Source organism: Grampus griseus, assembly GCF_964374135.1.
Source record: "Grampus griseus genome assembly, chromosome: 9".
NCBI lineage: Eukaryota > Metazoa > Chordata > Mammalia > Artiodactyla > Delphinidae > Grampus > Grampus griseus.
In genome coordinates this window covers 22,065,853-22,087,505 of record NC_139003.1, presented here as the reverse complement: position 1 = coordinate 22,087,505, position 21,653 = coordinate 22,065,853, and the positions used below count along the sequence as shown (strand labels likewise).

Below are 21,653 nucleotides of genomic sequence, written 5' to 3'. Positions count from 1 at the left end.
TTTACTTCTTTTACTTCTTTTTGGAATCTGTAGATTCTTACTTTCATGCCAGCCCAGTGAGGTGTTAAGAAAAGTTGTTATTAAAAATATTTTATCTAGCATTTTAGTTATTTCATTTGGGCAGGATTGCCCACTCACCTGTAGGAGATGAAAGTCCTTCTAACAACTTCTTTAGGTTAACTCTCCCTGCCTCTTCAGTCTACATGGAGTCCATGTTACCCATCCTCCTGGCATGTTGTACCTTCCCCTTGTAGCACATACATCAGCTATATTTTCACACTTATTTTTATGCTTTTTAACTTAATTGTCTACTTACCCCATTAGAAATCTAAGGGCTAGGTCTGTATTGCTCTGTTTTATTCCCACACCTTAACAAGTGCTTGGCCCATAGTAGGTATTCAGTAAACATTTATTGAGTAAATAATGTCTACTTAATTAGATATTTTAATGTCTAAAAGTAGAATTAATTAATGAGTAATTAATTTTGAGTGAGAAGCCAATATTAGGTATTAGATCAAACACAGCTGTGTGTCTCTGCTTCAGATCCAGCCTTGGAGACAGTACTCAGGGCTGGTGAATTCCCATAGAACTATGCTGTCTAATATGGCAGTCATTAGCCACATGTGGCCATTTAAATTATTAAAATTAATTAAAATTTAAAATTCCTCACTCACACTCGCCACTGTGGCTATCCTATTGGATACTGTAGACATAGAACATTTCCATTATCATAGAAAGTTCTGCTGGAAGTGCTGCCTTAGAATTCTCAAGAATTCTTAACTGCTCCTCTGTCTCTCTTTTGCTCTTGCTCTCAGTCTTTCTTTCTCTCTCTCCCCACCTCTAAACCAAGTGCAGGGATTGTCTTATTATTAGTGACTTATAATGGTGCTTTTGAACAAGAAGATGCTGGGTACTTTGGGTGACTAGCACCATCTCACTTTTCTTTCTTTTAAATTCCTGAGCTATTGTTTACTAATACATTCTTTTATTCCTATTTCTAACTGAAGCTGACTGTTACTTGGGTAGAAAGCCTAATTGCTTTCTTTTCTAGGTCCTTAAACCCTTTGCTAATGTTTCAGTCTGAGAGTTCCCAAAGCCAGGGTTCTAGGAGAGTTTGGCATGTCTGAACAGCTGAACTACGAGATAATGGAGTAGGTCCAGCGGGGTGTGGGAGCAGGGCATTCTCTCAATAAAAGAGCTCCCCTCTCTGTACACATGGCCGGTTAATTGGCCATTCTGGGAAAGCATGGATGGGGAGGGGGGGCTTCTGAGAATCGCCAGTGACAGTTAAGTGGCCTTTTGTTGATGTCCTCTGCTGAACAACTTTGTTGGATTTAGTCTCTGCCTTTCCTCCACCTCCTGCAGATTTTCTGTTAGATTCATCATTTACCATTCAGGCATCATCTTTCACTTTCTCCTTCTAATATGACTGCTTTGTGTGCTGGCCTCTGCTTTATTCCTACTGTTCCCACACTGTAAAGGGGGCTGTGTGGGGCTTCAGCAGCACTGAGAAATTGACTCTGCTCTCTGTCGAGAACTATAATAATGACTGCAGTGACCTTCATGTATAGCAGAAAATGCACTACCTATCCTGGCATAATGGTGACCACCTGAAGATAGAGAAAAGGGACTCTTCACTGAATTCCTTCTCATAGAATAGACATTTCCTTTGTTCCCCTCTCCATTTTCTTCTCTCCCCTTCTCTCCACTGCAACTGGAGTCCTGAGCTAAGATGCAGCTGTGACTAAGAGCTAATGCTTTGAGATAATGACATTATATTTTGCAGGCTTTGCCAAGCCAGTTCACCCAAGTTGTCTCATCTAATACCCCCCAAAAATCCTGTGAAGCAGGGAGGAGAGATTTTATTAACCCCGTTTGATTGACTGATGAGTAAATTGAGACTTAGAGAGATTAGGTCAATTGCCCCAGACCTTTTAGACAGGAAATGAGCACCGGCTCTGTGTCTAAACACGGCATTGTTTCAGTGGTGTCCACATCCTTATGTGCAGGGAGGATATGTGTGAGTGGATGGGGAGGGAGAAGGAGCACAGAGAAAGATTAGGAAGAGGGAGGAAAGGAGTGGTTTCCTTTGGCCTCTGGCTTCTCTCGTCTTTCTCTGGAGATGGAGGATTCGATGTTCACGAGAGGCTGGCCCAGCAAACCTCTGGGGAGGGAAACAGCTAAAGGCCTTGTCTTCCTCTTTCCCTCCCCTCCTCCCCTTCTCAGGAGAAGACTCACCTAGGAGTGGGGAGGGGCGCCCCAGCTCTCCAAGACCTGGCGTGTGGGAATCCCACGCAGGGTCTCCCCAGAGAGAGCCTAACGCACATTCTCGGGTCTGGCCTGTCGGCCTTTAGGTGCTCTGCTGTCCTGAGGCCTGGCCGTGCCCGTGCACGAGGAGAACCCCTGAAGTTCGCCTGGAGGAAGAAGCATGCAGGGCTTCCCCAGAGGAAGTGTGAGCCGAGGGCTGTCCCCTGTGGACAGGCAGACGCTCCTGGTCTGCAGCTTTGTCCTGGCAGCAGCTTTGGGCCAAATGAATTTCACAGGGTGAGTGGCTGCTCCTTAGTGGGAGGGAGGATTGCTGGGAGCCAGGTGACCGGGTGGCCCAGCGGGACCTGATCAAGGTGAAGGGATTCAGGATTTGAGTTCCCATCCTGAACCCACTTCCAACTCCGTCACCTCTCAATTTCATGTGAGAGGGCAGGACACGCAGCTGTATTATTGTCCCTCTCGCAACCTAGAGTTCTTAGTCTGGACTCCAAGGGTAAGCTTTCAGGGCTCCAAGAACCCCCTGAAATCATATGTAAAATTTTTTGTGTATCTACTTTTTTTCTGGAGGAAGTGTTTGTAACTTTTCTCTGATTCTTAAAAAAGTTATAACCCCCCAAAGACTATGTACTCCTAACGTATGGGTGTGGTATTGTCTTCCCTTGAGTAAAAATAAGTATGAGTATTATATACTCTCTACGGACATGATTTCTCAGCTTCTCAAAGATCCTGCAAGGTAACCACTCCATAGTATTTCCATAGTAGAGAAGAGGAGACACAAGCTTAGAGAGGGGGTTCATCATCCAGGGTGTCAGAGCCGGTCAGGGAGGGAGCCATCGCCATCCCAGGCTCAGACCCCAGAGGTCACACTGCCGGCTGCTCAGTTACATGACCTCCCCACCCCTCTGGAGGGACAGGAAGGAGCTCAGCTTCCCCCTGTGAGGTAGTGTGAGATTGATCTCTTCCATGTCCTGCGGCTCTTGGGAGAAGGCAGGAGAGGGCACGGGGCTGGGGGCAGACATGGCCTTGGGCCCTTGTATGAAGAGCACAAGGGGCCACCATTGGTGCCCCTGACTCCCTGTGTCTGTTCCTTTCTCTCCTTTATTCCTTTTGTTCTCCCTCCCTCCTCCATCCCCCACATTCCTTTCCCATCCTGTTTTCCCTGTCTTAGCATTGGGTTCATCAGCGGCACTGACAGGCTTTTTTATATTTAGTCCCCTGGGTGGTCTGTCCTTGGGGCTGGAGAGACCACTGGTCCTGGGCTAAAGGGCTTTCCTGCTTCCCAGGGCTACAAGTCCTTCTGCTCAGGGGTCCTCTAGCCTCCCGGCTGTCCTGCCAGGTCCCCGCAGTCTGGCCTCTTTTCCACTCTGCCTCTCCCAAGCAGCACAGTCTTCCAGGAATCCCTCTGAACAGCTCCCTCCACCCTCTCTGTGTCTTTCCAGTGACCAGGTTCTTCGAGTCCTGGCTAAAAATGAGAAGCAACTTTCACTTCTTAGAGATCTGGAGGGCCTGAAGCCTCAGAAGGTGAGGACTCCACAGGGCTTGGGGACGAGTTCTCTCCTCCCTCACAGCAACCTGCACCTTTGGCTCAGTGTCCTGCTTCCCCCACCCCAAACCTGCCCTCTGGGTGTGTCTGCCAAAGATCACAACACTGTGGAAAAATCAAATGTGCCTCCTCTTCAAAAGAGGTTGGGAACACTCACCTGGAAGGTTGGGTGGCCCTTCTTGGCTTTCCCCTCTGTCCTGTAGGGGGGCTGCTCTGAAAATGGCTGGAATGTCCTGAAGCTACACGAGAGGTACATGTATCTCTGGGTGGTATGCCATGCAGCATGCAGACTGGACACATCTGCTTCCCAACTGCAATGGCTTAGCTTGGCAAACCTGTGTTTTATTTGGGTTCGTCCCTGTCAGCCTGAGCATTGGTTTCTGAGAACATTTGTCCTCAGCAAGTATTCCACAAAGGAAAACATTTTCTTCAATAATAGAAGGGTTGTGTTTGAGGGCTGTTGAAACAACCGGGTATTTCTGGATGTGGCCCAAAGCCCACGTTCCTATTCTTTTGAGTGCCCCTATCAACCAGGACTCAGAAAACTTTATAATAAGTCTCTCCATTTTACAAACTGAAAAATAGACATGGCAGTCGGATGGCACAGGGATCCAGATCAGGCCTCTCCTACCCCTTTGGGGTTTAGGGGCAGTGATGTCTCCCTCTCCTCACCAGGGTTCTTGTCCATGTTAATGTTCCAGATGATGAGCCGTCTCACCTTTAGAAATTATTTTGGGCTCTTTGCATCCAGGCGAAGTTACATTTTGTGAGTGAGGCTGGGAGATGAGGTGCTTAACATCAGGGAAGGAAACTCAGTCACTTAGGGATTTTGTTTGTCCCTGTCTTTCTGCTCGGCCTTAGGGGTTTCATTTTGGACCTGGGGCCCTTTCAACTGTATAAGAGAAGAACATCTGGCCCTCCAGGGTGCCTACAGGATTGTGTGATAAACATGCCCATTTTTTTCTCCTTTGTGATCAAGGTGGACTTCTGGCGTGGCCCAGCCAGGCCCAGCCTTCCTGTGGATATGAGGGTTCCTTTCTCTGAACTGAAGGACATCAAAGCTTACCTGGAGTCTCATGGCCTTGCTTACAGCATCATGATAAAGGACATCCAGGTGAGGTCCTGCCCCAGCGCTGTGGCTGGGGTCTCACCTTCATATCCTGTTTTGGTTTGGGCCCAACATGGAGAAATAACATCCAGGGCTAAAATGGACGTTTTCTTTCTGGAGTTTCATCTGCATTTTTGTGAACCTACCATGGAAAGAATGAAACCTCACACTTCTCAAGGAAAATTTAAATCTAAGACAGACTTCATAAGTCATAGTATGGTAATGGCAGGGTAGCTTGTGGAGTCCTCTTTTTTTTTTAATTAAAATTTTAAAAAAATTTGTACAATTTTAAAGGTTACTTTCCATTTACAGTTATAACAAAATATTGGCTATATCCCCCGTGTTGTACAATACATCCTTGAGCCTGTCTTACACCCAACAGTTTGTACCTCCCACTCCCCAACCCCTGTACTGCCCCTCCTCCCCCCACTGGTGACCACTAGTTTGTTCTCTATACCTTTGAGTCTGCTTCTCTTTTGTTATATTCACTAGTTTGTTGTGTTTTTAAGGTTACTTGTGGTTTCCTCTTATGGAGGAATTTGTAGTTCATGACAAAGGAGGAGACGGGAGAGAAGGGAGACAGGAGGAAATAGCTCAGGTCTTCTCTAGGCACCATGGGGAGGAGGCACCTCTTCTGGATGGCTCCTTTTGCTTTTCTGACTGCTCCCTCCTGTCCCTGTTGTGTCTCAGCCATTTGATAGCAAGGGATTCCTTCACTCCAGAGAGGCAGGAAGAGGTGAGAGAAGCCGAGTGTGAGCCCTGCTGCGGTTTCCCTCCCCCAACCTCCACTGCACGGCTCTCAGTACTGGGGGCCTCTCCCAGGCAGGATTCTGCCAGAGGAACAGCTTTGGGAGAAGCAGCTGCAGGCCTGCCCTTGGGGAGGGCGAAGGGAGACTTCATCCCAGGCACCCGCCCTCACTTGTTGCTGCACCTTACAGCGTCTTTTCTGAATGTCGTGAAATTCTATTTTAATTGTTCTGTCTTCAAGGATATCCCAAGGAGTCTCTTTCCTAAATCGATTCTTTCGGGCATCACTGGGTTAGACCTCTCTGGCTGCACCCCTCCGCAGACGCCGTCGTGTACCTGTAGATTTGTATCCACGTAGATTCCTGCGCAGCCACATTGTGCTGCAGCTAATCTCCTCTAAGGGCTTTGCGTGTGGGAATACCCAGTCCCCAGAGTGCACACACTTGACATCACATACCATTAGGTGCATTCCTTCCCCTGTAAGCACGGGCCTGGGGCACTGCGGTCCATTCAAAGACCTTTCTTCCTCCTCAGGCACATCTGTTTCCCACTCGACATTTCCCTAATTAAATCCCCCGCAAACAAAAATGGGGAAACTCCCACAGACAAGAGAGGCTACCACATCAAAAGACTTAGTGCTCAATTCTCATTTTTCACCGGTGCCTGCATTTTGAAGTTTGCATTTCCCTGCTTCTGTCCTGCCCTGGAGACCCTGCAGCATTTGGCAAAGAGATAGGAAGAGGTCTCTGACATTTTTCTGTTGATTTCTACATATCAGGAATGGACCCAGAGGCACCTGTGAGTCTCCCCCGCTTCACCGGCTCCTCTGGAACTGTCCTCTCCTGTCATCCCCGGCCCCTGGATTCCCTTCGCTGGTGGGAAACGGGGAGCTTTTCATGCCCTCTCAGTAAAATGCCCTCGATTCCGGGCCCTAACCCAGTCCGGCAGGATTTTCACCAACAACTTGCTCTGTCGGCAACGCATCAAGCTCTGATTGTTATACTTGAGATCACATTTTGGCTCCCAGGGAGCTGGGGCTGGGAGGAGGCTGCTGTGTTGAGTTGATTTGTGGTGATGATGGGGGAAGGTGTCTAGGAGGAGGGAAGCTCAGAGGTGCTAACAGGAGGGAAGGGCTTTGCACCACTCAGGTTGTTGGCCTCCAGTCTCACGTTTTAGTTATTGACGCACAGACCTGGTTGCCTTCTGTCTTCTGGATCACCTCACCCCAGTGTCTGGCATAGTGTCTCCTGCATGGTGGGCCCTCAACCACTGTGTGCTGAATGAATCGCTCTGTTGGCAGGTTCAGGAGGAGCATGCCCGGAGAGAGACCTGGCTAATATGCTGGTCTTTGTCTCCAGAGCCCCCTCCCCTGAGCCCCTCAAGGTACAGAATCATTTGCCTTATCTATCTTTATATTCCCAGCACCTACCATAGGGCCTGCCACTTAGGCGGGGCCTAGTAAATGTTAGTTGACTTAATGGACGTGAGAAGGAGAGGGAAGAGGAGAGAGTATGCTTGCTTGTTAGTACCAGGCTGAGAGAAAGTGTGAAAAACCTTGGTGCCAGCTTTTACTTTGGCCAGAGGCGCTGGAGATTTTTGAGGAAGGGAAGTGCCCCCCTGCCACTCCTGCCTTGTGATCAGAGGGATGCTTGAGATCTGCTTGTTCATTCCACCCACAGATGCAGAGACACCTACTGTGTGCCGGGTATTGGGCAAGGCACTGGAAAAACAAAGATAAAAAAATCTAGTCACTGGATCCAGGGGCGCTTGAGTGCTGTGGGGATGGGAGAGTTGAGGGGAGTAAATCAGTGATTACAATGGAGTGGATGATGCGCTGATGGAGTGGAGCAGGTTGCTATGGGAGCGAGTACAAGAGGCACTGCATGTCGCTCCGAGAAGGCGGTAATTACGGTGTGGCTGAAGAGCGGGAGGCGGGGGGCGGGGAGGGGAAGGGGCCTATGATTGGCACTGAGGCCAGACCAGAGCACAAAGGGCATCCTCCACCAGGTGAACAAGTCAAGATAAAATCCCGAAAAGCATGGGGGAGCCATCGGAGGGCTCTGACATGATCAGATTTGCATTTTAAGAAAAATCCCTCTGACAGTGACAATGTTGACAATGTTGAGGTGGGGACAGGAACAGGGAGAGACTGACAGACAGGAGGGTGGTGAGGAAATTGCAGTGGGCCAGGGAAGAAATTATCTGATGTTGAGTGAGCTGTATTTGCATTTAATTTTTCTTCACCTCCTCATTCTTTTCAGCCCTTTGGTTTTGTTTTTTTTTTTTTCCCTGGGATGAGTCACCATGGAAAAGCTTCACTTGAGCAATCAGCTCTGTGGATTTTAATGGCTTTTTTCTGATTACAAAATTAATAAATATTCATGATAGATAATTTGGAAAATAGGGGAAAGCACAAAGGAGAAAACAAAAATCACCCATTCTCCGAGCACGCTCTAGAGCAAGATACAATTTAGCGTAAATACTGCTTCACCAATTTTCCCCTCTCTCCTGGATCATTCCCATTAGCATACAAATATAGAGTTATTTCTCTCATCTTAAAAAGGTCCTCTCTTGATCCTTTCCCCCACCTCCAGCTATCACCCCATTTCTCCTCTTCCTCATAGAGCAAAACTCCTGGAAATATTGACTGTACTTACCATCTCCATCCCTCTCGTCGGGTGGACTGTCCACTGCCTGCTTCACCTCAACTGCCCTTGACAACGTCACACACAGCTCCTAGGTCCAACTCAGCAGTCAGCTCTGAGTGCAGTGTCCTGTTCTTTCATCTTTCAGCCTGACTGGTCACTCTCTCCTCTCTGGAACACGTCTCTCCTTCTGGCTTCCACGACACTACGCTCTCCTGGTTGTCCCATCTTACTGGCTGCTCCTTTGCATGTTGTTTCCCTGTTTCCCAGCTCTGTCCTTTGACCTCTCCTCTACCCCCTCATCCAGGATCATGGCATTGAATACCTTCAACCTCCTGAATACTCCCATATTTATAGCTCCAGCCAGACTTATATATCCGACCTGAACTCCAGACTGACGTATCTGACCATCTACTTGGCATTTCCACCTAGGTGTCTAATGGGCATAGCAAACTTCACAGGTACAAACCTAGCTCCCCTGGCCACTCCCTGGCCTGCTCCTCCATAGCCTTCCCCAACTCAGGAAATGGCAGTGCCATCCTCCCGTCACTCAGACAAGAAACCTGGAGTCATCCTTGACTCTTTTCTCACATCCCACAGACAGTCCATTAGCAAATCCTACCAGCTCTCCCTTCAAAATATATCTTACCACATCCTATTCTATCACCACGGGTCGACACCCCATCAGCCTTCACCTGGATTATTCTGGTAGTTTCCTAACGGTTCTCCCTGATTCCACCCTTGCCTCCTTATTGCCTAGCCTCAAAACAGCAGAGGTGACCTTTAAAAATATGCAAGTCCTATTATGTCACTCCTCTGCTTAAAACCCTCAGTGTCTCCCCACATTATTCAAAGTAAAACCCAAAGTCCTTAAGACTGCTGTAAGGCTCTACACGATGCAAGCCCCACCCCACGTCACTGGCCATTCTCCCCTTGCTCACTCTGCTCCAGGCACTGGAACCTGCTTGATGTTCCTCCAGCTTGCCTGACCTATTCCTGCTTCAGTGCCCTTGACTAGGATCATACCTCAGGGCCTTTGCACTTGCTGGTCCTTGTAGCTGGAATGCTGCTTCTACAGATATCGGCATGGCTTATTCCCGCACTACTTTCAACACTTGATTCACGTATCAACTTTTCACCCTATTTTAAGTTGTACCCTTCTCCTCCCACACTCTCCCAGTTCCCGCCCTCACTTTTCTCCTTGGCACGTACAGCCTTCTAATATCCTATATGATTTACTTATTTGTCTTGTTTGCTGTCTGTCTCCCCTACCAGACTGTAAGCTCCATGAGGGCAGGCAATTTTGTTTTGTTGGCTGCCATATCTTTAGTGCCCAGTGTGTGCTTCACAAACACTGGTCTGCTGAGTAGAAGAGATTAAAAAGTGGGAAAGGTGTTGGCTGGGTGGCAGCTCTAAAGAGGAGAGGAAGACAGGAATAGGCAAGGAAAGGAAGGAATCATGGGTAAGGCCCTGAGGGAGAGCCAGAGTCTGGCTGCATGGGGATAGGGGGCTGAGGAGGGTTGGGGGTAGGAGTTGGGAGACAGGGTCAGCAGAAGGACTAGGCCCCTCTCTTGGTCCCAGGGAGGGGCAGGGGCTGCCTGACTCACCCAAGTGACCACTAATGGGGGTCACCTGCTGTCCAAGTCCTGCAGACACCACTTCTCCCTGGAGGAACCCAGATTTCCTGGTCATGCCCTGTAATGATTATTCCACCAGAGTCCTGGAGTCACCCAAGAGTCACTGTTGTTGTCCTGTCGTTGTCATCATCATCATACCTGGCATTTACTGCATGCTAGGCAATGTTCTAAGCATTTTACATGTATTCACCCTTCTAATCCTCACAAGAACACTTCAAGTATGTGTGAAAGTACATGGTAACATGACCCTCATTTTATGAATGTGCAGAGAATTTCCTAATTTAGGAGACTGAGGCACAGAGAACTTTGCAATTTGCCCAAGTTAGTGACAACGTCAGGATTTAATCTGAGACAGCCTGACTCCAGGCCCTGGGCCCTTTACTCTTGTGCCGTCTGCCTTCTCAAGCGGTGTCGTTGTTCGTATGGCGTTTTAGCTTTGCCTTTTGGGCAGGGAAGCCCCGGTTCGGTCTTGAATTCTGAGGGGTCCATTCTAACAGCCCCAGATCTGTACCCCCTCACCCGCCATCCAAACGTAGGCATGGACTGTAACTGCCACTGGCCATGCAGCTGCGACTGCAAATGTTAGGCCTGGAAGAGGAGGCCAGGGATGCATGAGAAGAGGTGACTGCCCTCCTCACAGAGCGGACATTAGAGCCCATCTCCTGCCCGCCACCACTGTTTCTGTGAACTTCGTCCATTTTACGTCTGTGGTTGGAGTGAGCTGTGAATGCAGATTCCCCTCAGGTGTCAGCTTCACCGTTACGATCAGCTTCCCCCAGCTCCCCATCTTGGAGGTGCTGTTCTTAATGTCCCCATCCTTCCTTGCTCCTGTCATAAATTAATTTACACCGAGGTATTACTTTCCCTGTCAGCTTACGGCTTCCAGGGAGGCAAATGGCTTACTTCTGAGTCTTTTTTTTTCTCTGAGAAGCCTGACAGGGCTGTAATTAGGCAAGCCTGCGGCAAGTCTGCATTCTTAGTTCTCCCATCCCCTTCCCTCAGCCCTGTGAAGGGAGCAAACATCTGCGTATTTTTCAGGCCAGGGTAGATTAATGTTCCTGGAATCAAGGGCCCAGCTGTGAGGGCTGAGCATTCCCAATTTGTAAGCGGGTGTCATATCCATTCACAAGGCTGTGAGCGTGTTTGGAAAGTTATTTGCAGTTTAGTGCCGACTTCCCATTTGCCTCCAAGCTGTCGTGTGGAACAAAGGACAGCCTTATGGGAACTCTCTTCCTGTGGGTGTCCCTGAGCTGTGGGGAAAGAACTGGGTCCTCAGGTCCTATCTTCCCAATTTTTCTTCCCTCTCCTCCACCTTCACTCACCACCTCCATCCCTTGGAAGTTAGATGTATGTGCCCTTTAACTTTACGGCGTTGGGGCCCTGACTCCGGGTGCGTTGGCCTGACCTGCTCTCTGCTCTGCAGCTGCTCACTGCAGCTGGTCATGCCCAGCCCACAGTGAGGGACACACATTGGTCATGGAGGCTGCTGAGATTTCCGTTGATTTTCTGGGAAGAAGACAAATTTCCTTTGTTAGAGCTTCCCAGGCTGGTGCTTGTGCCAGTGAGGATCAGGGCTCCTCCAGCCATCTCTAACTAAACCAGCAATCCCAGCTTTGCCCAAGTGGGAACGTCCCCAGCCCAGCGAGTTCAGCTAGAGAACATTGCAATTACAAATGCCTAGCGTGTAGTTGGTGCTCAAAAAGAGAATGAAATGAGCCCCAAACATTGACTTCCACTCCCATTTAAAAATCTGTGAACTTGAGGGTTGTGAGCAAGCTGACAGGGGCGATGGGGTGAGTGTGTCATCTGATAGTGGCCTCGGCTGCAGCGGGGCAAGGCGGGAGTGTTTCTTCTAGCCCTGGGACTGAAGGCGCCATGGCTGCTGCTTTATTTTTAGCCATTTGGGTGTTTTGTCTTTGTTTTAGTATTATTTATTCATTTAGAAGATTTTCCTTATTGAAGTAGTGTGAGCACGTTGCCAAAATGCAAAAATAGAGAAAAGGAAAAATTGCTTGAAATCATAATCTTTCTCTCCTAACAGGCATGTTAGCATTTTGGGTTTTTTTTTGACATTTTACTATGTTGTTTTCCTATGCTTGGGGTATTGCCTTTTCATTATTTTAAAGCATTTTTAAATTACAAGAATAGTATGATGGACTTTTCACCTGTTGTTCATATTTTATATGTGTGCTTACTCTTTTTCTCTCTATGTACACACACACACACACACACACACACACACACACACACATAGACGTGTGTGTGTGTGTGTGTGTGTGTGTGTGTGTGTGTGTGTGAGATTCTTATTAGCTTTTAGTTTTGATAGCAAGCTGGCCTTAAGGAACGTAATGTTAGAAACTAGGATATCTGGGTTTTTATCTCACCTCTGCCCCTAGTTAGCTTTGCTATTAAGTCTCTTTACCTCTCTAATTTGCTTTTTCTCTAAAACATGAATAGTTAATTCTTGCCCTGTCATCAGGTCATCTGACCAGATCAACCGAGATGATGAGTATACAGATGCTTGGTTAAACTAAAAGACTCTGGCCTGAAGCAAGGCATTATCAGGATTTACTTGTGACCCAGAGCTGCAAACCAGAGTGACTCTGGGTTGACGGCCTCTGCTTTCCCAGCACCCCTGTGGCAAAGGGGCCCAGGCACCTCCCATGCTGCACAGGCAGGGCTGAGTCCTGGGGTGCTTCGGTCCCTGGGTGTCAATGTAAGGGTATGAGCTTAGGGTGAAGGGCACCTGCCCACCTCACTGAGTCCCGAGCTGAGAAAAATGCCCCAGGATGATGTGGGAGGTCAGTTCAACCCAGGCACTATACTGCCCGCTCTGTGGGAAGTACCACATGAGGATTGTGTGCCAACTCCAAATTGCCACTCAAGGAAGGACATTACTTTGGCTCACCTGTACTTGTGTTTAAGAGGCAGTTAAGATGGTGAGTGACAGACTGTTGGCACATTAAGTATAATGATTTGGACTGGCTTTTCGAATGGCTTGGACATCAACTGTCTGGGCTACTTCCTGGGGCAGAGTGCATGCTGTGGGTCAGGGGAGCCCTCTGCTCCCACAGGGGTCAGTGTACATAGTTCAGCTTGGGCTTTGGCTCAACAGAGTGTTCACAGAGGACAAAAGCAATGTTGGCAGTAGCTCATGAGCATCTTTTCCAAGACACTTTTATATCTTTTATTACATTTTATCCTTTTGAGATGGGCAAGGCAATTCCCAATTTTAAAGCTGAGGAAACCAAGATCAAGGTTCCGCAGCAAGTTAGTGGCAATGGCACACTTAGAGCCAAGTTCTCCAGACTCCTTGTCCTGTGCTCATCTGGGAAATGGCAGCATGAATGCCAGCTTGCCAAGTGGAAGAATCACCCAGCAACCTGGCATCTCCTCCTTTTGTGCAGTTCACACTCACAGCGGCTCATTCTCGCGTGTCGATGCTGTGTTTGTGCAGCCAGCTGAGGCAGGGCCTCAGAAGAGACATGCCTGGCCCAGCCTCCTCTTCCCTTCCTAGGTGCTGCCGGACGAGGAGAGAGAAGCCATGGTGAAATCCCGCTGGCTGGAGCGCAGCACCAGTGGCTTCAGTTACTCCTCGTATCACACCCTGGAGGAGGTGGGTCTGCCAGGTCAGGCTCTGGGCTCTGTTGTCCTCTTGAGCCCTCAGGGTCTCCAGCCTCAGGACTCTGGGGTCTACAGGAGACTGTGAGCTGACGCTTGGGGAGTGCAGAGCACACACTGGGCGACAGGAGGTAGACAGCTCAAGGAGGTCCAGAAGCCAGGATTCAGATAGAGGGGACTGTAGCCCGGTCCAGAGCAGGCGTGGGAGGTGGAACACTAGAGCAGGGATCCAGCACCGTCCAGAACAGAGCAGGTAGAGGCACCTTCCTATCTGACATTCTGGCTAGGGATCCAGGGGTCTTAACCTCTGAACGACCATTCTTGTGTTAAGTGACCCCAGCTGTGAGTACTAGAGCATAGAGGGACAGGAAGCTAGGCATGTTAGAGAGCCATTTTGTAGAATTAAAGAGTTGCGTTCAGCTGGAGAAAATTTATGATTACAGTTACAGCCATTGAGGGCAGGCATGACTGATTGTGACTTGTTCATAAAGGTAGAATATGCAAGAAAAGCATAGAGACGCCCAGTCGAGAAAGAAACTCGAGGCACACATCCTATTTCCATGTAAAGGATGACATTATTGATATTGTCCATCTATTATTATCATTATCACTCTCCCCGTTTCACGAAGTCCGTTAATAGAGGATCCATTTTCTTTCGTATATTTGTTAATTTAATTATATATTGGAAGAATAAGAGAATGAATTAGTATATTCCATCAGTATTTACTGATGTCAGAGATAAATAATCCTGCCTTCAAGAGGCTTAGAATCTAAAAGGGTCAGGATGACTAAAAACAACACTGCAAGGACTGAGATCTGTCAAATGGATTGAATGGGCCAATAATATGGAAGCAAGAGAAACTTCCAACCAGAGAGAGCCATGCAGGCCGACCCTGGGGACTGAGTAGGCGCAGCACGTGCTGCTCTTCCAGGCAAGGCTTAGGAAGAGCCTGGGAATCCAGGCTAACCACAGCTCCTGCCTTAGACCCAAGGTAGTCTTTGATTTTTGTGATACTTTTAGATCCTCAAGGGAGGTGGGAAAGCATTAAAGAGGGTGGGATGGGACAAGGAGAATACTCAGAGAGATCCTGGGATTTGCCCCCTCCCCGCTTAACTGCCCCTCTGAGAAACTTCATTCCTTTCAGATATATACCTGGATCGACAACTTTGTAACTGATCATTCAGATATTCTCTGGGAAATTCAGATTGGCCACAGCTTTGAAAATCGGTCCATTCTTGTTCTGAAGGTAAAAGCTAGCAGTGTTGACCACTAGACTGTACAGTGAGTGCCTCTGGCATAAGTTGAGCTCATATGGGGTTGTGGCTGGGTGGGAGTTTTAGGGAGAGAGATGTGTACACTCTTGTCCCGAGGTGACCCACAAGCTTTGGGATGGTGGTGTTCGGGGACCCACCCTTGTAGGTGTGGACAGGTGGTAGTGCAGTGACCTGGCATGTCTGGGTCAGGAATCTGGTGGGAGGGTTGCTAAGGAGATGGAACTGCAGAGTGGCAATCATCACCTTGGACTTGGGATGTGAGTGTGAGTGAGTCAGCATTCTTCCTGTTACCTCAGTTGCTTCATCTGTTTAATGGGAAGAGCAGTACCCAGAGGCTTCATTTACAACAACTGAAGTCATCTGGCTCAGGCAGCCCCACAGACAGGCCTGAGTCTATGAGGACAGCTTTCAGCCCTTCACAGGGGCCACTGGAAACAGAGCTCTAGTAAACTTGGCAGCAGCAGTGCCCTTGGCCATGAAGGAGGCAGGATGGGTGAGAGTGTGGAGCCTACGGGAAAATGATTCTTTGTGTGTGCCCTAGAGGGCACTCAGGAGCATGGACCACGCAGGGCATTTGACATCCAGCTCTCAGAGAAGACAGGCACTGCAGTCCTCAACAATGCCCTGGGGGACTCTTCTGAAGGGTCAAGTGGTCTCATCTAGCTCGGGATTTGACTTCGCCTGTGCCTGCTTTGATTTCCCTTAAGGGCTGTCTGTGTTCCCCCTTTAATGCTAAGACCTTGCTACTCAGTGGGATCCTTGGACCAGGAGCAGCAGCATTCCTGGGAGCTTGTTAGAAACTCCCAGCCACACACCCCTTTCCAGATCTACTGAATCAGAATCTGCATTTTACTGAGCTCCCCGGAGGATTCACGTGCCCCTCAAAGTTTGAGAAGCACTAGTCTAAAATACTTTCAAACTTGGGAAGTTCTGTGCCTCTGCCTGGATCACTTTGCTCTCCAAGAGCATCACTGTGTCTCCAGGGCACCCCCACACGTGTGCACTTTCTATGGGCTCATGCACAGGTACCTCCACCTACAGCCCCCCTCTCAGGAACATGGGGCCGCTCCAGGCAGTGAGGATACGTCTGGGGCCTCCTTCCAGGCAGTCTAGGGACAGCCCTGTAGCTGTTTTGGTTCAAACTTGTATGGGGTCCGGTGCTTTTCCCCAGTTCAGCACTGGAGGTTCGCAGCGCCCAGCCATCTGGATCGACACTGGAATCCACTCCCGGGAGTGGATCACCCATGCCACCGGCATCTGGACTGCCAGGGAGGTCAGCACAGACCATGGGGGCTGGGCTGGGGGAATGGGGGCTACTCAACTATTTAAGGGCACCTCCAGTTGAAAACTTAATTCGTGGTTCTCCTAACCCAGGGGGCTGTCTACACTCCTGCCCTATGGAACAGCTGCCATGTGCTCTGGCCTTTTGCAGCACAGAGCCCCAAGCTGTCCTCTGCTTTCTAGTTGTTTAAAATCCAAGCCTTTGGTTCTGCACAAGGCTGAACCTGATGACTGATGCCACCCCTGCCTACAGCCACTGGCTGTACAGATGTCCTGCTCTGCTTCGGAGGAGAGCCCAGCAGGGCCTCCTGTCCCTCACCCTGTCCCCACCCTGCCCTTTCTTGCAGATTGTCAATGAATATGGCAAAGACCACATCGTGACAGACGTACTGAATGCCGTGGACATCTTTATGGAGATTGTCTCCAACCCTGACGGGTTTGCTTATAGCCACAGCATGGTGAGAGTACCTGAGAGGGAGGGGGTCAAGGATCAGGGGTCAGCTCTGGGGGAATGGAGGAAAGGTCACTGTGGCTTTGGGATGCTTGGCTGAGGTTCCCTAGGGGCAGGCCCCGCGGGGGCTCCTTGCAGAGCCTCACTGAGGCAGGCGGGCTGCTCAGATACTGTAGCTGCAGCTCTTGCCCTTCAGCCTCCCTCTTGCTGCCCAGGGAAGGCCACTGTTGATTGACTGTGCTTGGGCCTCTCTCCATACCCATGTTTAACCTCATAATACCCCAGGTTTAACCACAAAGCATCTGATCTGCAGCCTTGGCCCAGCCCCATGCCAGCCTCATCCTGCCCCAGAGATTCCTTCCTTTTGCCCCTCCCTGGCCCGCCGGACCCCGCTTCCTAGACCAGGATGTCAGAGGCTCCCACCCAGGAATGGGCCCAGTGAATGAGGTCACCTGCCCTGCGCATTTTCAGAACCGCTTGTGGCGGAAGAACAAGTGCAGCAGACCCGGAATCTTCTGCATTGGTGTGGATCTTAACAGGACCTGGAAGTCAGGCTTTGGAGGTACTGCAGTCTGCTGCACCCGGGGGCAGGGCTGGAGAGGACTTGGTTCCTGGCACGTCTCCCACACAGTCAGATTATGTTGACTCATAACTGGGGAGGCAAAGCAGTTAGCTAATGCAAGTGAGTCATGGCCAGAGACAGGCAGGCACATGCCTAGGATCGGCCGTGAGGTATGGGGAGAGGTTGCATATGTCTGTTAAATGTATACATATGCTAAGCCTTCATGGGAAACAGCTCCTTGCCTGGGGACTAACTGCAAGGGTCAGATCCTAAATATGGCAGAGAAAGGCTTAAGGAGGTCCAAAGTAGTCTTGCTCATTGTTCAAAACCCAGAATTTGTGGTGCCCCACCCAAATATCTCTAGCCCTTCCTTGAATGGAGCATGCCACAAGAAAATGCCTCCAAATTCATTCCCTGAGACCTGTGACCCAAATTTTGCCCTCTGGGGAGGCCAGAACAAAGGTTCGAACATAGAATAAACTAGTTCCTTATCATTAACACTGACTTGAGCCTGGCTTTTATTTTTGGCCCAATTACTTTGTGACCCTGGGCTGTTGGACTGTTGTTTACCTGCAGGGTTGTATCATTCAAGGGAGGGGTGGGCAGCTTCCTCCTGAGTTCCCTTGGTGTTCTTTCTGATTATCTCCCTTGCCACACGAGGGGCTTAGGGACTAGATGGGGAAACTGAGGCTTCCAGAAAGCCCAGAGATGAGTATGTGGACCCTGGGAATGCAGAAATTTGATGGTTGGGGTTCTGGGTCTAACCAGGAAAGTCTCCAAAACAGAGGGGTGTATGGGTACAGCCCTCAGCCCCCAGATATTGCTCCCACACTATACTGGGGAATCAGGGTTTGGCTCCACAGGAGACGATGCCGTGCTGTTGGCTGCTCCTACCCCCTCGCCATGCTGTTGAAAAGCAGATCTGCAGATGGGAGGTCAAGCCCACGAGATAGAACATTCTAGATCTGGATGCCCATTGCTTTGAAAATCTGATTTGAATCTGTTCTCATTGAAAATAAGGACAGCTCTGAAGCATACAGAGCGAGGCCACCAGCCCACAGTGTAGGGGTTGCCTGAGAGTCTGGGGCTGTGTTTTAGCTGCTTGTGTAAGGGAACACAGCCACATAAAATTAGGTTTCCACCTCCAAATAACCAGACATTTGCCCCCAAGAGGGCATCCACGTGGGCCCCTCAGAACTGGCTGAAGGGAGTGCCCACGTACCCTGAGACAGACTGGCTAGAAGAAAGACAAATTACCTCTTAAAGAAAATAACTTTTGTGAGTTTCACCACAGGAAAAAAAATCAGTATATATATATACACAATGTAAAAAAAAATATGTGGGAAAAAAGCCCAGAGGGGACAAAAAGCTCCCATAATCCCCCTGCCCAAAGATTACTGCTTTTAATAATTTACCATGTCCTTCCAGTGAGTTCCCCTTGCTACAAATTACATTTTTAGAGAAGGAAAAATAAATAGCTAATGAATCCATTAGCAGGTACTTGTGAAACAGGCAGGCTCAGAGGACTTTGACTGTGAATGTCAGAGACAGACAGCTAATTCCCATTTGGTCAGGGGAAGATTAGTTTATTCTGCCTAGCTCAAACCAGAACTAACGGCCTGAAGTGTTTCTCCATATTTGGGCAAAGCCACCTGGTCGTTGGCAGGGGAACCACTTTCCATGCGTGGGCTGCAAACGCAGACAAAGCTTGCAGCCTCCCTCGCTCTGCTCATCTGTTGCTATTTGTCATTCATCAAGTGTAGCAGGTGCAGAGGCTCCCAACAGACACAACAAACAGGGCCACTGTTAGCTGGGCCAGCTCCAGCCTGTGAGGCTGCTCCTACGCCCTCTTTTCCTGCAGGCACATCCCCTTCTAACCAGGGTCAGTCCTTGCCCTAGGCAAGGACCCGAAGACCAAGAAGAGATGCGCTCCCAGGTGACAGAATTGCCTCTGGGCCTGCCTGTGGCCAGAAATATCGAGTGTCTGGTTAGTGACTCAGGGGGGAAGATTTTGTTTATGGTTTTATTATTGCCTTAATTTAATTGCTGCGTAAAGAGTAATCTGTAGATCATCCCTCCCACCCCGCTGCCCTCACCTGCACCCTTGGGGAGGACCTGTTTGCTGCAGTCCTAGAGCAGCATCTAAACTGGTGGGCAAGCCTCTCAGCTCTCTGGCCAACTCACTGCCCTGAGGGGTGCTCTGGCATCCTCAGGAGGCTTCAGAAGTTGGGGCAATCTCTGGCCTCTGACTGGCTTCTGTGCAGTCATTTCAGGGAGGAGGAGTGAGAGCAGGACCTGGGATGCTCTTTCCAGTTGTGTTCCTAACCCACAAATCGTGACCAGCCCAGCCTAGCCCTCCATGACATGGCCCTTGGGGAGGGGAGGAAAACAGAAGAGGAAGAAAAGAGATGGGGAGCAAAGAGTCTAGTAGGAGATGGGAACAAATTAAATTTGTGAACAGAATAGAAGCACAGCTGCTCTTTGCCCTCTCTCCAACTTAGGTCCCCAAGAAGAATTTTCAAAGACTCTTTGCATCTGTGGTTCCCAGACCAGCCTTGGGCAACTATGGTGATCTAGTCTCTCTTTTCCTCCAAGTTCATGCTGTTCTTGGGCTATGGCTGTGGCAAAGCTTGAGCAGACAATAAGTCTGAGCACTCAACTGACCCAGGCCTTTCCCATGGCAGTGGAGGGTCAGCAGAGAAGGATCAGCTCAAAGGGGTCACTGCTCATAGGGGAGGCCAGGTTGGAGACCTACTGGCAACTGCTGAGGCAGGCCTGCCTTTCTAATGGAGCCACAGTCAGGGCTTAACCAAAGGACAAGCCAAGGGAGCTCCCTACAGGGCCACAGAGCTGCTGAGTCATGGTGTGGCAACACTCCTCTGATGTACTAGGCTAGGGTATGAAGCAGTAACAAATATCCCTCCAAATCTCAGTGGCTTAACACAATATAAATTTATTTTTCATGCATACAAAGTCCAATGTGGGTAGGTGCCCCTCCTTGACAGCTTTCTTCCACTGGTGACAGAGGGATCCAGGACACTTCTCCATTTAGAGTTTTTTCCTTCAAGCACACAGACAGAAGAGAGTGTCGAGAAGTCGCACTTGCTCTTAGCCTCCAACTAGAAGTGACACATCATCACCGCTCACATTCTCATTGGTCAAAAGTAGTCACATGACCTCAACCAAACTGCAAAAGAGGCTAGGAAATGTAGAGGAGTACAGTATATTTTGTGAGCACTAAGTGTCTTTCCCAAGCCTGGGAATTTGAACACTTTGGGTGCTTTGACTCCACTTCCAGGAAATGGTTCTAACAACAACCCCTGCTCAGAGACTTATCATGGGCCCTCCCCTCAGTCAGAGCCAGAAGTGGCTGCCATTGTGGACTTCATCACGTCCCACGGGAACATCAATGCTCTGATCTCCATCCACAGCTACTCTCAGATGCTCATGTACCCCTACGGCCACTCTCTGGAGCCTGTTTCAAACCAGGAAGAGTTGGTGAGATTGGCTGCTTAGGGCTTGGGGGAGGCATCCAGCAGACTCCCAACAGGCCCCATGGTAGGGAGTGGGGGGTGGGGGGACTTGTTCTCACATGTGATCAAGTTCAAAACTGGAGGTGCTGTGCTTCCTTCTCACGAGAGCCATCTACATGTTCAACTTCCAAGACTCTGAAGACCCTGCTTCTCAGCAGCTGGTGAGGGTGTGGGAGTGTGGGGAGCGCCGGCATCTCACTCTCTGGATTTAATCTTGCAGTACAGTCTTGCCAAGGATGCAGTGCAGGCCCTGTATGAGGTTCATGGGATCGAGTACATTTATGGCAGCATCAGCACCACCCTCTGTGAGTGAGCCTTCCCTCGTCTGTTGCTGCTTCAGGCACCACATCCACCTAGGGTCGGGCCAGGTGCAAGCTCTGCTGACTGGCAGGCCTGGTTGGCCACAGGGTTGTGCCATAGATCTAGCTGGGCTGGGCCAGAGCTGATTTCCACATTTGAATAGAAGGGTGAATGGTGGTACCCAGACACAGACACCTGTTTCTTTGCAGCATTAATTAGTGCCTATCTCCCAATGCCTGGGTTACTGCAATGTTCTTTGAGGGTAAATAACCTAAGTCTGGTGGCCTCCAGAAGCTTCTTTTTGCCAGGGCAGAGATTGGGCTGGGTGAGCAGTGTATGGCCCAGGTTGAGGCCTGGGCCAGGAAGCTTGGTGTGGTCTGGAATGGGTGGGAGTTTGGCCCCCAGGGCCCACTGTCCTCTCAGGATGCCTCTGTACCTTGTGACCACACCCTGTTCTTCCTTTTGGGGGCATTTCTTTGCCCTTTTGTATCCAGATGTGGCCAGTGGGATCACTGTCGACTGGGCCTATGACAGTGGCATCAAGTACTCCTTCACCTTCGAGCTCCGTGACGCGGGGCACTATGGCTTCCTGCTGCCAGCCACACAGATTATCCCCACAGCCCAGGAGACGTGGATGGCCATTCGGACCATCATGGAGCACACGCTTAATCACCCCTACTGA

The 21,653-nt window shown here is 49.6% G+C and overlaps 1 protein-coding gene across 1 annotated transcript in view; it reads left to right on the top strand.

Annotated features, from left to right (window-relative positions):
* CPA5 (carboxypeptidase A5) overlaps nt 1-21,653 on the top strand; it is a gene marked incomplete at its 3' end in the record, with an annotated part of 49,535 nt that extends 27,882 nt beyond the window's left edge. Inside the window, exons 5-15 of the mRNA XM_082662473.1 lie at nt 2,355-2,544; nt 3,708-3,789; nt 4,791-4,925; nt 13,466-13,564; nt 14,715-14,816; nt 16,016-16,117; nt 16,473-16,583; nt 17,048-17,138; nt 20,437-20,636; nt 20,892-20,976; nt 21,466-21,653. Coding sequence (XP_082518599.1) covers nt 2,429-2,544; nt 3,708-3,789; nt 4,791-4,925; nt 13,466-13,564; nt 14,715-14,816; nt 16,016-16,117; nt 16,473-16,583; nt 17,048-17,138; nt 20,437-20,636; nt 20,892-20,976; nt 21,466-21,653 — 1,311 coding nt within the window. The 5' untranslated portion in view covers nt 2,355-2,428. The remainder of the gene's footprint in view (nt 1-2,354; nt 2,545-3,707; nt 3,790-4,790; nt 4,926-13,465; nt 13,565-14,714; nt 14,817-16,015; nt 16,118-16,472; nt 16,584-17,047; nt 17,139-20,436; nt 20,637-20,891; nt 20,977-21,465) is intronic.